This window comes from Acomys russatus, chromosome 24, assembly GCF_903995435.1.
Source record: "Acomys russatus chromosome 24, mAcoRus1.1, whole genome shotgun sequence".
Lineage (NCBI taxonomy): Eukaryota > Metazoa > Chordata > Mammalia > Rodentia > Muridae > Acomys > Acomys russatus.
Window position 1 is genome coordinate 24,136,960 of NC_067160.1, and position 19,493 is coordinate 24,156,452.

The 19,493-nt window shown below is 32.7% G+C and overlaps 1 protein-coding gene across 5 annotated transcripts in view; it reads right to left on the minus strand.

Annotated features, from left to right (window-relative positions):
• Window positions 1-17,336, minus strand: part of Slc4a10 (solute carrier family 4 member 10) — a 101,874-nt gene extending 84,538 nt beyond the window's left edge. For 2 of the 5 annotated variants that reach the window (XM_051166172.1, XM_051166174.1), the window contains exons 1-4: window positions 17,116-17,336; window positions 7,934-8,025; window positions 6,918-7,007; window positions 1,367-1,524 (exon numbers count right to left, since the gene is read on the minus strand). In XM_051166172.1, coding sequence (XP_051022129.1) covers window positions 1,367-1,524; window positions 6,918-7,007; window positions 7,934-8,025; window positions 17,116-17,302 — 527 coding nt within the window. In that variant the 5' untranslated portion in view covers window positions 17,303-17,336. The remainder of the gene's footprint in view (window positions 1-1,366; window positions 1,525-6,917; window positions 7,008-7,933; window positions 8,026-17,115) is intronic. The other 3 variants (XM_051166173.1, XM_051166176.1, XM_051166175.1) reach the window with 3 other exon arrangements.
• Between the last annotated feature and the right edge of the window lie 2,157 nt (window positions 17,337-19,493).

The following is a 19,493-nucleotide window of genomic DNA, read 5'->3' on the forward strand; positions in this document are numbered from 1 at the left end:
AAGGCTTTTCAAGTGTAGGTATATAACCTTATTATGAATGTAATCTATGCCTGGGAATTTTCTTTTATTTTTGTGAAATACAGGAGCTATTATTATCATAAAAAGGTCCCACTTACTCATAGGCCTCCATATACCTTCCTCACTGTTAAATGTGAGTATCCAACTGAATGTGAATTTAAATTGCTACAGTATTTACATGTAGGAAAATATAGCTTTAATCACACACTTATATTTTATTTTAATACACTCAATTTACCTTCCATTTTAAACTATGAGGTGGTATGTATATAAATATGCATATCTCTTTAAAGTAGGATAAATAGAAATTGCTCTGTAACCTTAATAGTCACTAGGCTTCTCCCCCAGACTAAGGCAGGCAGGTGCTACTCTGGAATGCCACTCTGGTCAACAAGATTCTTATAGAATGCAGCTTCTCCTGTTTCTGCTATGTTCCCTATTTCTTGAATAGCTCATCTGTAACCAAACAGTGGAGCGATATGTGCTATGCTTTGAGTTATAGTCAGAGGTTCACAGGAGAAAAAATATTCTCTAAACCCACTTGGCACAGCAGCTGTGCTTTCAGCTCTATCGACTTCCCTAGTTGAGACAGACTCTGATGTGGTTAGACGAAGCCAAGAGTGCGTAAGAATCAGGTCAAAGAGTAGGAGGAGAGAAGGAAAGAAGATTCCTAGGTAAAGCAACGGGACTCAAACATGAACACGCTAATGTCAAAATTCTCCTTGTCGTTTTGTTTTCTCACAATTTTACCCACAAGCACCATTATATTTAAAAAAAAATAGAAAGCAATAATAATAGAATTCAGTTTATATTACCTTTACCTGTTAGTTTCAATGCATAATTAAGTAGAAAAGAAGTGTAGGCAAACAAATTGACTTTTTGACCAGAGTCAACCTCTTCAATTGTATGACTACCAACTATTCTTCAAACTCTGGGACCGAAAGACCAACTGTCCTAGGCTGGAACATGGAACACTTGATCCCAACCGGACCACTCAACATAGTAAGACCTAATAAAAATAAGCTGAGCCCTAGACGCTATGATCCTCTTGGGTCTACACAAATATAAGATCCTCCTCCTTAAACACATAGTTCATTATAACCTTTAAAAACAAACCTGTAAAATAGACCTAGATTCTACAGATGAGGAGCGTACTTAAAATGAAGTAGAAAGTTTCAGGAGGGGAGGGGAGGGCAGGCAATGTTTTTACAGCATCTCCCCATATTTATAAGCAAGAAGCCTCAGGCTTATGGATAATATATTCATCTTTTGGAAAATTGTATTAAAATATCACTATTTCCCAAAATAACTTATTCCATAAATATGAAAAATGTTTGAATACTTGTACCTGCTTGGGATTGGAACCTCAGCCAGTCCTTGGAGCAGGACAGCGGGAGACAGCCTAACAAAGGCAACCACAGTTCTGTCCAGGAACTCCAGTTCTCCCACCAAGATGTTTGAAGCCTCAGCACCTGGTGGGATCTTTTTCATAAAATGCAGATCAACCTGAGAGCAGCACAAGTAAATATTTAATCATACTAAATTATGTCAATGAATGGAATGCTTTATAATAGATGAATTTTATACATTTCAACTAATATTCAACATATGGCTACTTAAGTAAATATATTCTTATAGTATAATCCAGCTTCGACATTTGTTTTTATTCTACTTTTACTATGTTCTTCATATTGTATAGGTGGCCTGATAAATTCTTCAGTTTGTTATTCACCATATAACTGAGAATAGAGAAAAATAGGTTATAAGTATTAGCATTTAGAATTACTGCAGATTCATAGTTGAATTTCTACTATCAAATGTTTGTGATTTAAATGAATGAAAATAAAACAAAAAAGGATGACTAAAAAGAGGAAATGCTAAGAGTAAAGAGTGATGTCTGAAAATGTATGTAGAATAGTCTTTAAATACATGTCATTTTTATACATGGGACTTCAGTGAAAATGAAGCAGTGACTCTAAAGTAAAATTTGCAAAGCCTGTTTCTTGTGTCTAACTCATTTGAGTTGCTTTTTATGGAATGCTGTTTTTAGGGGACTAGGAGTTTATCTGCCCTGGTAATTGGTTTTATGCACTTATGCTAATGAAATCAGGATCAAAGATCAAAGTGGAAATAGCCAAGAGAGGGAAGAGAAAGAGAGAGACCGAGATACAGAGGCACAAAGAGAGCTCTGCCATATATCAATAAGGGTAAGAGGATGTTTTTAGATCAGACAATTATTTTGAAGGCTTAAAAATTAGAAGATACTATTTCAAAAGGTTTTAATTTAATAAAATATTTTTATGTAGCTCTTACAGGAATGAGTCACATTATGCAGACAATGAAGTGTATGTTGAAGAATATATATGTATTTATACACATATTGCATTTAATAATAATTAATGAAAAAGACATGAAATTGAATTTGAAAGACAGATATATGAAAAGTATAAAGGCATGCCTAGAGGGAGAAGAAAAAAAAATGGGAAAAAGATACAATTATATTAAAATCTCAAAAATAAAAGACATTTAAGAATATCCTATATTTACTTATATTGATATTTTATTTTGTTTATATATTGTTTTTATGTTTTTCTCATTTTTCCCCTAAAGGTCCCAGTTTTGTGTTCTTCTGTGTAAATAACTGTGTCTATATCTGCTCCTTGTTCCCTTCCTTGGGCTCTTTTCCTTTCATTTGTTTGTTTTGACTTATTCAAAAGTGTAACTTTTTATTCCATCTTATGATATTATATTATATTAATTATATTATTATTCTTTATTACCATTTTTCTAATTGTGATAGAAAAGGGGTGTGGATTCAGATGAAAGAGGGGAGAAGATGAGCTGAGGGGGTAGAGGAAGGGGAAATATAACCGGGGATATATTATTTTTAAATAGTTTTTCAATAAAAAGAAAAAAAGTAAAAAAAAAAAAAAAAAGAATATCCTATAAAATCAATAGCTACTATTTAATAACTATGTTTAAAATGTTTATAAATTACAGCTTTAGTATACCACTTACAGACATGCAATAAAGTATATGTAAGTTATGGCTGTTAAAATAATAAAGCAGTGTATGTAGCTATTTTCATTAAATAATTAAATATAATAGCAGTTTATATAGCTGCAATAGTAGAGCATTTGCTTAGCACGTGGCCAGCTCTAGATACCCTTTCATGTAAATTTATTTTATTTTTTACTTTATATGCTTTATTTGAATTTTGTATAGAAAATTCAGATACATAATTTTTGTTTAATAGTATATATATATATATATATATATATATATATATATATATATATATATATTTAAAGCAAAAGGAGAATATCACAACTAAAAATGTGTATCACTCCATCAACAGTGAAGTCATATTTGTATCTTTAAGAAGAACATTTATGAAACCAAAAATATATATAGAAAGAATATTTCACAAACATTATAAGTTACAAGGGCCATCATTTTTACTTTATAAATGTACCTCCCAATATAAGTGTATACGTTCATTGAGTATGTATTATAAATAATATATGCCATGTGTTTTGCTTTTTTAGAATCTACCCCTTTTTTTTTATGTAGGCAAGGCCCATTTTATTGTAATATTTAAAATGCTTAAGTTAGTAATGTCTACACTTTCTCTATAATGCAAAAGATTTCAGAAAAAGGCTACTAAATTTTCTATACACTATATGTGTTGAGACTTTGTTGTTGTTGTGACTGTGCATTTGTGCGGTAAATGTGTATGTTTACGTGTGTGTGTGTGTTCACACGTATGTGTATGCATGTGTTTGAATACCAGAAGTTAATGTCATCTCTATCTTCCTCCATCTGATACAGTGAAGCAAGAGCTCCCTGATTCTGTTGGTCTACCTGCTCGGCTTGCTTCAGAGATCCCCTGTATCTGGTCCTGGGCATTAGGATTACAAGCAGTCTACGAGGGTGGCTTCTAATCTTTAAATACAGTGTAACATATAATGCCCATGCACACCAACACCCCACACACTCATACACACACACACACACACACACACGCATACACACACTCATACACTCATGCACACACAACCCCCGCACACCCATGCACACACACACAACCCCCTGACACTCATACACACATGCACACACACATGCATACGCACAGAGATGTACACTCATACACACACGCACACACAACCCCCCACACACTCATACACACAGATATGTAATAAAATTACTTAAAATAAAATAATATAATTTATTATTAATATAAAATTTATTGATAATGCTTGAAGTATAAATTCCACTAGAAGACTGTTCAAATTCATTTATTGTTCAAAAATATCAAAGTCTTTGCTGTTAAAGTCTGTACCTCAGAGAAAGAGCATATATAGAATTAACTGCTTCAAATTGAAATTCAGTTGGATCAAGGATTGGATAGTGTATTAAAGATACTAATTTACAAAAATGCGTGTATAATTTCAAATTACATTAAACCAATATATAATTGATATCTATTGCGTTGGAAAAGCTATAGAGAATCTGACTTCAAGATAAGCAAATTTATCTTTTCATTTTAAAAATAACAAATTATACTCATATGTATCTGGGGTCAATTATTGTACTGCATTCACTATATTGTACTATTCTTGAGCTAAATGGATATTTTGAAAAGTGGTAGATATCATAATACATTAATCATATTTATATTTCAGATTAAATTATACATAGAATAGTCCTATATTTTATACTTATATTAGCTTACAATTCATAAAAAAATCCTATTTGGCAATATCTCTCTACCTCTTATTAAAACAACAGATTACATTTAAGAACCATAGATTTAGTCTTGTATAAATTGATAGTTACCTAAAAAAAGTACTTGAGGGTCTAGGTTATAAGGCATTTCTAAGCAATTCTCTAGTGGATGCAAACATGTGAAATGAACACAGAGCAATCCTGGAAGTTCCTAGTACTTGGAAAAGAACATTGATGGAGCCAAGCTACATCAGGGGAGTTCTGAATTTATACCATATTTCTAGGCTCTGTGGGCCCCACTGTTATGCCAAGAAGGGAAAGATGCTTGAGTCTATGTATTTGAGACTTAAACTGTTGATGAAAATAGTTTATCTCTAGACAACAAGATGAGAGAGAAGACCATGGTGGAGCTGGAACTGCCTGCCCAAGGAACACATTTTGAGCTGAAAGAAAAGGAGATAGAAATTTAAGGAGAAAGCTCAAGTCCGAAGGCTACTAATGAAAGCATGGCAATGAAGAGAGGTTCTCTCTAGGCAAATGGTTCTGACACTGTGCTCTAGAGCAGGCAGCACTTTGATGGTTCTTTAGTTCTAGATGATACGACTAAGGTTTCTGATCCTAATATGCTTCATGCACAGCAGGAGGGGAAAAGGAGGTTCTTGTTAGGTGAGTAATTATGGAACACTTCCTTAGGACCATTTGAAATAAAAAAAATCACTGGCATAAAAGAGCCAATCCTACTGTGTTAAAAAAAAAAAAAGAGGGTTATAGTATTTTTTGAAGGCATAATGGAAAGAGCCATGATCTGATGATACAGACTATGTTATTAATTATTTAGTTGAGTAAGATTACGGACCTAATCACCATAAAGACTAAAAATATGTAGGCTGAAGGTTGGTAAGACGTAAGATAACATAAAAGGACATTTTTTAATATCTCAATTTTTGGTTGAGACAGGGTCTGTGTAACAAGATTTAAAATATTAAAACAGACACAGTAATGTGGAGATTAGCTTAATTTTAACAAATCCACCACCAATCTAAAATCATTAGGTTTAAAAACATCTTAACTTGGATACCTTCAAAATCTGGCACTAAGAATTGTTTCCATAGTAATGGATCACAACAACTCGTTCCAAACTCTAATTCTCTGCTCCACCAGGTTATAAAACTAGGAGTGTTTTCTCTTTTATTTTGTTACTCTGAAACTGAAGACTTAAACTGTTCGGACTCTTATAGAATCCTTCAAAAGATCTATCTTAAGCATTGTTGTAGGTACAAAAACACAGTGGAGGCCAGCACATCAAACCGGTTCTGGAATTTATTTTGACATTACCATTCCCACTCTTAATAATAGACACTTTTTATTGAGTAGTTACTTTATGCTGAGTTCTCTAACAGGCCATAATATACTTAGGTATTCACAACAATATTGTACTTATTTTAGGTAATGATAAGGGTGCAACTTAGCTTCTCCAGAAGCAATAACAGACAGATGCTAGATACAGCATTCAAGATCGCATGCTCTTTCTCAAAAGGTATGTTTTTTTTTTTTTTCAATGAACAATGCTATGAACAAAAGACAGAAGAATGCCAATGGCTGGTCCAAACCTGTATTAAGTGAAAATACAATGATGAAGGAAAGAAAGGACAGAAAAACTGTTAATCACCTTTCTGTAGTTCTAATTATTAGGGGCCTGGAGATGAGACTATTGTCTTAACCAGCAATGTTTGTTTCTCTTTAATGGTGATCAATCATTTTTGAAGGCCATGAAGATAGGTCATCAAAACCCTCAAAATAACTGGGAAATATTATATTCAGTATATAAGGTATTTTAAGTTTAAAAGTAATTTATTTAAAGGATAATCTACATAGTTTAAAAATCACTGCTTTTAAAAAACGTCAAATATTCCATTGTTATAAATTAGCCAATTTTTATGTCATCACTTTTAGATATTGTTTTGAATTAAAAACAGCAGAAATTAAATTTATGGCAGTTTGTGACAGTTTTATTATAACTTGCAGATGAATGATGATGCAATGCTTTAAAAATATAATTCTTATAGTGGCAGATGGAATACATTTAAGCTGGTTTAATATTTGAATTACATGGCTCCATACAGTGAAATGAGCTTTGAACTACTGTAGAAATAGAGCCCAAGCACCCTCACCTCTCTCTCTTGCTGATGTGGAGGTCCTTTTTCATGCCTTTGTTTCAGCCCACATGGACTAGTATGCCCCTTTTGTTGGCCTCCCAGTCCCTGCACGCATAATTAACAGACTTAAGCTGGTACATCACACTCCCACAAGATTCTGCCAGGCACCAGAGGGAAAGCATGCACATAACTTGGCCTAGCTCATGAAAATATTGTCCCAGGGATGCTAAAACAAGTCCAAGGAGCTGATTACAACAAATCTTTTCAGAACTTTGATTTAGACTACTTCCTCAGATTGAAGACCATTCCCATTTCCTCCCACTATTACTAGTGCTAAGGACCTTATCAAAATACTACCTCTGTTTCAGCCACTCAGAAAAAATTGTTCAATATCCTTATTTTTGACAAATATTGAAACTTCTCTGTTCAACTGTTACTTTGCCACAGCTACTGTAGCACACATACAGAGTCAGGAATGTATTAAACAAACCCCCTTCAGTTTTTGCTAACTTATTATTTTCTTGATATAAATTATTTCATTTACATCATATTTAACTGGAAGCAGCTCTCAACATAATTAGCTCTTAGGCATGTTTTTATTCCAACTTCTGCCATTTTGCTTCCTAGGATTTTCTTCATTGACTTCCCCCAAATACAGTAATGGTATATTTACTGTATATACCATCATATAGCTTGTTTTTCTACAAATAATGGGGAGATTATTTTGAGGGGGGAAAATCTAGCAAATATTTTAAAACAACAGATTAAAGTCCCTATGAAGTTCACTTGGCCTTTTTTACTGCAAGTGTTAAACCACATGACTCAATTCAAAAGATTATTCATAAAATGGGCACAGTTGTTTTCTCAAATAAGCAAATCCCTGCATGTGGACTGGAGTCTAACGTTGCCTATTATAATTTCAAGCTTCAGCTACGCAATAAAATAAAGGCATCCAAATGTGTGTGTTAACAGGTAGCTAGTTTCCGCCAGTGATTTAGCAGCCTACTCGTAAGGGAGAAAGCCAAGCTTACCTTGCTGAAGTCAATGGTGCTGCTTTCTCGGCTAACGTCGTTCTTATTGTCAGCACAGGCCGGAGCGGACTGAGGAGAAACAACCTGACCTGCTAAAAGAGGTTGTTATTACAGAGCACAAACAGTTACCTACACAGTTCTAGGCATATTGGGTGAAATATGAACTTCAATTTAACCAAACTATCTAACATTTTTCTAAGCTTATGATGTAAGCATAAACATTCAATTAAATGGAACTTTATCAATATAAAGATTATCAGTTACAGATAGAAATGGGAGAAATCAACCAAGAACATTTAAGCCAATTATCAATTTAAAACACCAAAGGTTGATCTATTTGAAGAAAAGAAGACTACTAAATTTAGCTAAATTTAACCATAGCCTATAGTTCATTTGTTTCTAAATATCAATCAAAACTAATTGCACGGATTTAAAAAGACATGTTTCAAGCTGTGACTGAAGAATATTTGGCAATATAAAAAAGGATGAATATCGGTAAGTTCTCGGCATATTTTTCCTATTACATTTAAATATCCAGATCACTGTATTCCTTAGCGTCAAAATTCAGATATGGAGCTTATTAGAAACACATGTGACTTTGTGCCTGTAACTATTTAGTTACATAAGCTCTGCTATTCATGTGCTACATTATAAAAGATCACAAAGCAAGAGCTGTATTGGTTTTCCATGAATATTACTGAAAGTAGAATCTCGTTATAGTTCTCCCCGCCTTGTATGAAGGGTAAGGCTAGTTAGCAGAGCTGGGGATGCAGCAATGACCAGAAAACATTAAGTTCCATCATTCGCTATATCACAGTCTTCGTAAGTACAATCCATCTGAAATCTGCCCATAGTTAGCAATTAAATGATAATGAAACGACTCAGTTTCCCCTGGCTACCTTCAGGCCATGTTCACTTGTTACTTTCATGGTGAAATGGGTAATGAGAATGCAACTTTGAACCCTTAACCACATTTACGTTTTCACTCAGTGTCTTCAAATCTCTCTTTTACTTTCATTGATCTCAGATGTGGGGGAAAGTCTCTCTGCATAACTGTCTTCTCTACATGCTGAAATCTCAGTTTTATTCAGAATTCATCTTTATTCTCATCCTTCCCCATCACTGCCAATGCTGAACTTCACTATTGACCTTAAATGGTTACAGATAAATTGTTTTTTTTTTTCTTTTTCAATTTTTTGGTGATCAACAAACATTAAAAATAAAATTATTTATTTTACATATTTAATATGATTTTACTGCTTTGACCAGTAAGTCCAACCATCAGAGATCATCTGTTAACAGATAACACTTTCTGGATTAAAATTACTTTGTTAGAATGTAATAGATTTAATATGCTTTTAGAATTTAAATATTTTTCTGTTTCCATAAAACACATAAAAATAATATATTTTGTGAATGTACAATGTAAAATACAATGACTTTTTAAAAGCAAATTCATGACGGACACACTCTAAATTTTTTGAGTACATAATTCAAGGCAATGCATATTCTTCAGAGGAAGTCAGACAAACGTTTCCTTCTCCCATCTCTACCTGCAATGCACAGCTAGAACTGAACTGTTCTGCAGCAGCCGTTCAATTTACCATTCTCAAAATAATAAGTTATTTTTAAAAAGCCTTTTACATAATGCATTTGTGCTACTAACAGATGTCTTCAATCACCAGTTTCACAACATTTCTCCATATTTTCATGAGTTGGAACATTAGATATATTTAAACCTAAATTTATTAAATGTTCTGTAAAGTTAAGTGGTAAGGCTCAAGTTACAAAAAATTAAATAAACATATATGTATATTTTCTTATAATAATTTGTGCTATGTAGTCAGAAACTACAAGGAATATCATCTGCATAATGCTGTATGAAAACACATACAAAAAGAGTCAACCTAATGCAAAATCAATTTTGATGAGACTGAATCAGATAGAAAATATGATAGAATTTATAATTGGAAAGATCTGGTTTTTGTTTTCATTCTTATTTTCAGAAACAATATTTCATAAGCTATGTTCATGTTATGAACTATATTTAAATGCTGGCACCTATATTTTATTTTGTAAGTATTTGTGATCACTAATATGTTGCTATTGTGTGATAATTGTAATAAATATATTTGAAGATTTATTGTTCTATGCTACTCCTGTTTTAAAGTATAAAATATTACCTTATAAAGCCAATAATTAGGAACTATTTTTTCTGAATATGTTAGTGATATTAATAATAACCTTGTTCCAAATATCAAGTAGGAAACACACTAGATGACAGTAAGAGCCTTGGTATTTCCAGAGTACAGGCTTGTCCAGAGAATATATACTATAGTACAGAGTGGAAAGGATATATACAATAGTACAGAGCATGTAAACTGTAACATGACCATCCTCTGACACAGGCATGGAAACCCCAAGTATATGTATCTTCTATACTTTAGGATCATACGTAAATATATTTATCATATCCAATGTCTTTCAAAGTTGAAACAGCATTTAAAATCTAGTATGGCTTCTGAAACCATTCATTACATTATTAAAATACAACTTTGCAGGATACTGAAATTTAAATTTAAAAGGTTGGCTTATGTTATTTAAAAAATATAATATAATATAATATAATACTTTAATTAAAGCTTATATTTTTGTTATATACACCAAAATAAAATTCATGCATTGTAATATTTAGTAGAACTACTAGCTGACTTAGACAATAGAATAACTTTCATAATTTGCTGTCCATGATAACTTCTTGCTTAAAAACGTATTTAACTCAAGTATCTCCACTTTCCAGAAGATGATGGGTTTTAGAGTCCAATGGCTTCCCATGAACTCAAAGACTGTCACATAAAATGAATGCACAAATTTAGGGAAGGACACTTCTAATACAATTGTTGTTTTTATGATGAAAAATGTCATTCATTAAATGACAATTTTTAGGCACAGTAACTATTTTATAATATAATAGAAAAGAGATTGTAAAAATAATTTCCTCTCCATGGGGAAAACAGTCAAAAGTTAGAAATAAATTTTCACATATTCAGAAACTTTGCAAGTACTATTAGTTGACGATAACTTTTCTAATTTGACATGACGCTTGCAAACAAACATTGTTATCTATTTCTTTCCAATTCCCTCACTCTGTGCACTGATTATTGCTCAGATTAAAATTTTATGTAATCAAGTGGCATGGTAAAGTTAGTGTCTTAACTATTATAATATGTAAATCTTTTTTGATCATTAAGTCTCTTTACTATTATTTATTTATATTACATCTTGATTGTAATCCCCTTACTCTTTTCTTACTGTTACTCTTCTCCCTCCCTCTTCTGGCCTTTCCCCCCCCCCCCCCCAGACCTCTGACCAATGGGGTCCTCTTCCTACACCATCTGACCACAGACTATAAAGCATGAAAATACAACAAAGAAACATTTAACTCACTAATATTATTATATTTCATTTAAATTATTCAAAACATGATGAAAAGTAGATATTATTAATAAAATGAGGCCTATAATTTTTAAATGTGAATATTGAGAAATCTAACATACTTTCTAGTTGACATTAAAGTTTACTTTATTTACACTCTTACTTTACTTACCGGATAAACATATGGTTCTTTATTTTAATAAAAAATAATTTGTTTCATTATATATGAATTAAAGTGTAGAGTGATTAGCACTTATATAAGCACCTGTTTTGTTTTTAGCTATATTTGAGTCTTTACATATACATTTTCCTATATGTAAACTGTGTTAATGAGTGATTAAAAAATGGTAGTTTCAAAACTTTTATCAGGCGTAATTCAAATCATTAGATAATTTGTTACCTACATATAACATTATTTGCTACTGGTTAATCCAGTATAAGTCAGTATAAGTAGAAGGAAACTGGGATGAAGACATGGAGGTCCAGTACTATTATCCTAGAGTCCAAGCTGCCAAGCTGGTTTACACTACCTCAGAACCTTCAACGCATTTAGATACCCAAAGGGTAGGAGATGAGGGAGGTACAGAGATGAGATGAGCCTGTTAGAGACAGACACAAGACAGAGCAAAATGAAGAAATATAGAGATGAATGGCAAAGTTACAAACATGTGCAACAATACATTTATTTATGGAAATAGAAAACATGGAGAGAGATAAATATTTAGAAAATTATGATTAGGTGAGCTAAGCTTTAAAAACAGAAGGAGTATACATGCAATTAATTGTTGAAAATTCATATGCTTGAAAATAATTAGTTTTAAAGAAGAAATTAAAAGTTTAAACATGTTATCTTAGGAATAGCTTTTTTTTCTTAAAATGTAGTCAATTTCTGTAACTCAATAACAATACAGCCTCTAAACAGACACATCACCTGTATCTGTTATGTTATATTAAAAATTAACATATTTAATTTTCTTTTAACAGTAGAAAAATATTTACATTTTTCAAATATAGGAGTCCCTTAATGTGCTTCCTCTGAGGCAATACTAAGAAGTAATATTCTAGCTTTTTCCATGAAAATAGATCATTATGAGGAATAAACATTACATGTTATATTATTTATAATAACACACTATTTTAAAAAGTAAATGAATTTATAAACATATAATGACACCATGAATCTGAAAATAAAGGTATTGCATTATAATAAAAGTGATTTTAAGGCAGTAAAACAAGTTTAAAAACCATAAAGAAACATCATTAATAAAACATATGGTTGTACTGCTTGCCGTCAGGGCTACAATCTACCCAGATCAGAATACTCAATACATATCCCACCCTAGATCCAAATGTATTTCACTTAAGACTGTGAACAGCAAGGTAGGGCAGATGAGCAGAAGCTCTGTAACTCTTCAGTCTCTAAGCAAAAGCAACAACTGGAAAGTATTCTAACCAGAAAAAAAAAAATGTGTGGAAGCAGAAGGCAAAAATTTAGGAACTAAAAGCAATGGAAGGGAATGAAAATACCCTACACTATGGAGCCCGTGAGTACCAAGAATTACCAAAACACATGCATCAGGAAATTAACATCATTTTATAATAAAGTTGCGGTGCAAATCTCTTGATGTATATGTGAATGCATGACCTAAGTGATAAATATAAGCATTAGTTTATTTTGGTTTCTTGGTCATCTAATGCAGGTCACACTTGTGTTTGAAAAGTATTTCTAGATTCAAGAATAGTCTTGACGTTTTTCATTTCAGTACACGTTTCAGGTTTTTAATGTCAATGTAGATACTATTTTCTATTATTTTTGCCATTGTTTTGCCAAATGTAACTGTCACTTTCTATTGAAACATCAGAATCAGTCATTTAATTCTCACAGTTTGGATGCTTAATGAAAAGTGAAAGTTAAACACAGCATGGTGGCATTAAGAATGCATGGTGAATCCATAGCATCGTGAATCTTAACCCCGAGGGTAATGTGCAGAATACCAAAAATATTTACGTATGTATGTAGTGACATATATACATATATACATACAGCAGTGTATTTGAAGGTGAGATTGACAAATTATCATAAATTACTAAGAATAAATAACAAACAGAAAGCATGGACTGGGAAAAAGGAGAGAAAGAAAGCATGCTATTTTGTTAATGTAATATAGAGAACATGGAGGAGCTACAGTGGAAATGCAGTCAAGATGTTTAACTCTTGAGAGAACAACCAAGGTATGGTACCCAGGAACAACTCAATTAAGGAAGCAGAAGCCTTAGTATAATTGTTCTTTAGACTTATTGAAATAAATATGACTTCATTTTTTAGGACTTTTCCATTTTTAGACCCTAAAGCAAAAGCACATTAAACAAAGATAGATACTGTGTTTCTCTGTATTTGCTTCTTTTAAAGAAATCATGTTCTATTGTCAAGTCTTTTAGAAAACCCTCTATTAATTTTAATTTAATAGGATTAAAAGAGGAAAAGTGAAACTTTTTGAGTAAAATATTTGGCTCAAGAATATTTTTTAAATAAAAAAGAATATTTCATTTACTCTCTGGGATGTTAGAACTCCATTGCAGCCCTTTTAACTATACACTGTAAGCATCAAGTCTTTGATCTGTGTTTTGGAACAGGACATCAATTCTGTATTTATGCTATGAGCTCCAATTTCCTTGTTTATCTTCAGTTTGTCAGTTGATGCAGTTCATAAGCAGATTGAGAACCTTGGTAGTAAAGGTTTTTCACACTTTTTTTCACTTATGGGTAGGAGACTTCTTCCTAAATTGCTGAAGTCTATACATATTTTCAGACTCCTCAGCACACATAATTATGTAAAGTGTTTGACGAAGCAAAACAGAGTCATGAGGAGGTGTGAGAACCCTAGGCTTAGAAACACTGCTGACAGGACGCCGCACAACAATACTTAATTGGATAAATGAATCTTATTATAAGGGGTTTCCAAGTTTCTATTACCCTAAGACATGCCCTGGAAAGATTTCTGTGTGTTCATGTAAAGGTTGACTGTACAGATGGCAACAGAAAATTTAAGATCCTAATTTTTAGAAAACTAAGCTATTTCACAAATAAAACAATAGTGCTCTCTGCAAACCTTGTCTCCAGGAGCATCTGCATTGTAGACTTGTGAGTCACAGATGTAATCCTGTCCTCTCTCTTTAAATTTAATGGAAGTTTAAAACAGCAACAGTGAGTAAGGTCTACATAGGACAGTAAATGGTCACTTCAGTAAATTTCACACCTTTCCTATTCCCTAAAATGTAAAATAAGAACATTTACATGTAAACATTATTCTCAGCCAAGCACAGTGGCATACGCCTGCAATGCCAACATTTTGGGAGGCGGAGGCAGGAGGATCTCTGAGATCAAGGCCAGCCTGGTCTACAAAATAAGTCCAGGACAGTCAAGGCTGCACAGAGAAAACCCTGACTTGAAAAACCAAATCAAACCAACCAACCAACCAACCAACTAATCAACACCAACAAAACATTATTTTCAGTAAAATCTGAAGTGAAAGTACAGAAATTGTACCATGTGAGACCATTACCTGTCTGAATAAACACATATTTTGTCTATATGTTATTTGATTTCCAATAAAAATAAAGAAATGGAGACAAAGTTATTTTTCCAAAAAAATCCCCATAATTTTTGGAAAATCAAAAAATGGGATATTTTTGAAAGATTTTTTAAAATCAAGTAAACTTAAATATCTTGTCAAAATTATTAAATATTTAAATTGATATTCCTAACTTGCCAGCCAAATAAGCATGATCGTTATAAAAGCAACAGTAATTTCAACAGCATCGTTTCCCCCTTCACCACCTCTGGGCAGCTGCCAGAATTTACAGCTTGTCTACCCATGGGTTTTTCTCTTGAACTTTAATAAAATTGTTCTCGAGCTTCCTTTTAAAGAACAAGCCACTGTACTTATATCTCACACCATAAAAGTCTTCAATTTCACATTAATATGTATATCTTAAATGAAATTATAATTTAGAATATGAATTAATTTAAATATAATACTTGTCTCAAAGTGAGTTCTACATCCTCAAGATGGTCAGTACAGTCTACTAATATAAGTTGATATATGCCATAGTATGCATAAACACTTTTATTGAACTTTGCTTGACATCCATATACATACTTCTATGTATCAATGTTTTATAGTCAGTCAAGAACAACATCTCTGTTTCAATTCTTTAATTTATTAGAAATTACAAATCAAAATTTCTGCTGCCTTTGTTGGCTTTATAGTCTGTAATAAATAGAAGATAATATATTCTTATATAGACATGGAATCAATATAGAAACATAAAGCAACAACAGACACATGAGCACCACTAAAGGGTAGCAGAGTAGTGGCCTGAGCAACAAACCTAGATATAAAGCAAATATTTCAAAAGTGACTTTTCAATTAGAAATATATCATTTATTATTATTCAACATTAAGTCCTGAGACTTAATATGTTCAGTGACCTTAAGATACTCTGAAACAAAATTGGCTATTCATTGAAGTTTTTTCCGGGTACATTTGATTCTGTAGTATGAAAACTCCCTCACAACATAAAGAAAACTTATCTTCATATATTTTTAAGAATTTCCGAAATCTTTGTAAAGGGAAGAAAATCATACAGATAATCTCTCCTGTCTATATATGTTATCATGGTTAATTTTGTGTAAATCAGGTTTTCTAATAAATGATTTAAAAATATGTTCATCTTTTATCTGATTTTTACATCAGTATTTCATTGCTATGCTGACCATAAACACTCATGTACTGGAGGCTGACCTTGAACTTTCTCCAGCCTCTACTGAAGTTCTGGGATTCTAAATGTGTAACAGACTGTCCAGTTTGCTCAGTGCTGCAGATAAAACATGGAGCACTGTGAATATAAGACAAGCATTCTACTGACTGAGCTACATCTCAGTCATTAAATTTTGTCTTTTAGAACTGAAAACATTTATAGCTGATAGAAGACTAACAAATTCATATTATCTTCATGGTAACTTCACCTTTCTTTATGAAACTATGAAAGGAAGAAAGTTTGAAAAAAAATCCTTAATGTAAATGATGAAAGTCTAAATGGATTCAAGGAAAAAACAAAAAAATATAGTGTTACTGGAAAATAATAGTGCTCAAGTACGCTGTTGTGTGAGGATGGTGAGACGGCTCCTTGCACATTAAGATACTGCAATGAAAAGAGCAATGTGCTCAAGAGAAAAACATAGTCTTCAAATAGGCAGAGCCACACTAGGCAACACCGCATCTTTTTATAACCAGTAATGAAATCTGTTAACTATGACCAAGATAGGAAAAGCTTCTTCTTCTACAAAAATCAAACCAAAGCAAAACAAAATGAAAACAGTTATCATTACTGTTTTAACTAGGAGGCCACTACAAGTTACACCAATGAATTACTCTTCTCAACTGAGAAAGAGGCTTAGACTTTGGTCAAGGTGCAACATTTTGCTGTTTGGATCTGTAAGTTGGAACCAGATATAGATTATTTTACTCTTTCATGAGACTTTCTAGAAGCAAGTTCTTTGTTAAAATATCTACAACTTGATGATGAAAATAAGATGTAAAGTATATTTTGCATACAAACATATATATTCACAAATCCTACTAAAACGATATTAATTTCAATAAAAAATTGGAATAAAAAGTTTTAAATATTTAGAAACAACTTAATACTTCACGGTCCTATAGCAGATATAAAAGACCACTTACCATTTTTATCCATGGAATTTGGTTCTGATTGTTTCTTGCCAATATCAGCAAAAGATCGGACAATGGGAATCCTGTTGGTGAGCTTCTTCTGATTCTGGTGATGATGCTGCTTCATCAGTGCTTCATGAACCCTGTGGCGCACATCTTCATTCAGCTGGCCTGAGCTCACCTGCTGGTCAAGGACCATGTCTGCAGACAGGAAGAAGATAAGGAGCACAACTTTCCTGTTTATAATTGTCATCTTGAATATTTTTAATATTAAAATAGGAAGAGATTTCTTTGATAATCTCAATGTATGATGCTTCAAATAGAAGTTTACCTTTTATAGGATGGCTACATGGAACCATGTGAATTTTCATTATAAATCACCCAAATTTTAAAAATACTTATTTATTTTCCAAATATACCAATTGTAAAGAAAAAGTTATATTACTCATTATTCACACTTATAGGAAGGAATATAGCAAAGGTAATTTCAAACTAATTCATATGCTTGTAATTGAAAAATGGTTACATTATAGTGTCCCTGTGTCTCTGTCTCTGCCTCTCTCTCTGTCTCTCTCTCTCCCTCTCTGTCTCTCTCTCTCTCTCTCTCTCTCTCTCTCTCTCTCTCTCTCTCTCTCTCTCTCTCTCTCTCTCTCTCTGTCACACACACACACACACACACACACACACTCCATTAATCAGGGTGTAGGTCTAATTTGTGAAGGCTTCAATACACTCAAAGTTTATAACAGTATCAACTACTTACAACTTTCAATAACAGAAAATGAAAATAACACTAACTAAACTGAATCTCTTTTTGCAACCGAGGCTAGCTTCCAACTTACACTACAAATTTCTCATCCACTCAAGAACTCAAATTACAGTTGTACACTAGCCACACACTTGGCTTTAATGTGGGTTTTCTATCACTTTCCAGTAGAGAATAATTTTTTGGTTCCTCTAAGTGAGGCTAGGAGCCAAAGCTACAGCATTTAGAGCAAACAAGCTTTTCTTTTGTTATAACCTCATCTCTTCTCCAACAATATACTTAGAATGTATTTGATAACAAAGAGCTATAGCTGTAAAACAGAAGGAAAGATTTCAGAAAGTTGAAATCAGTCCAATTGATATTTGTCATAGAGATTATCAATAATGCAATAAAATAAAGAGATAGGTAAGAGCATTTGAAGTTTCTTAATAAAATAACATCACCTCACTGGACCTCAGGATAATAGCCTGTTTTCAGAACATCAAATGTTAATCCTAATTGATTTTGGAAGTACAACTGATGTAAAGCATATCCCAATGATTTGCCTGCTACTGCCATTTCCAGTACATTGCAGGCATAAACATTAGCAAACTTTTCCCTTATAAAACTGGACTTTCTTTTTGTACAAAATGGAAATGAACTATGGAAAATGGACTTGGGTCACTCTACACCATTATAGCTGTTTGACCTTGCAAAGGTAAATAAGCCCAGTATTATTACTTGAAGCATGGAAGTAGCTATTATTGTATCATATTTTCAGCCAGAATAATAATCTAAGGCCTTTAAGTCACTGATTCCCAAATTGAGGTCAACCATAATTTCTCAGTAGTGGATTTTCTTTTCAATTTACACTAAGTAGGATATATGTATCTGTTTGAAACTTGTGAAGGCTTCAATACATTCATAGCTTATAATAGTATCAACTAGATACAAAGTTGAGTTTTTCAATAACAGGAAGTGAAAATCATCTTAATTAAACTGACTCATCTGATTCGCTTGTAGAAGAGAAAATCAAAATAAGCTGGCTCTAGTTCCATTTCTCTGTAATGCTGTATGTTTTCTCTTGTAAGTGTGCACTTTAGTTACACTCTTATTTGCTTTATGAGTATAAGGTGGCTGCCAGCAGCAAGAAGAAAATATCCTTGTTATTATCCAGTAAGAAATAGATTAGCTTTTGTCACTTCCTTTTATAAATGGTTCTTACCACCTGGCATAGAAAATTCTACATCCAACTGACATGAATCAATCCCTGTCAGTAGAGATGGAATTCCTATAGCTTTTTGGACAAAAGAAGAAGTGAGTTAGTTAGCCAAGTTTTTTCTACCATGAGCCAGATAAGAACCAGTGTCTGCCACAACTATCCAACTTTGTCTTGAACTACATTAAAACCATCTAATGTTTACTGAAGTTTGAGTTTCACACAACTTTTACATTGTAAAAGCCTTTGTTTCCATTTTCAGTCATGTGAAATGTCCCAAATCACAGAACAAAAGGCCTACAAGACTGGGCAATATGCCACACTTAAAACAAGGAGTGTAGTTTGCTCTGACACTTTCTGTTCACAATGGAAAGAAAAGAAATAAAAATTTGAGAGTTGCCAAAATATATGTGCAGAGTATTTGGA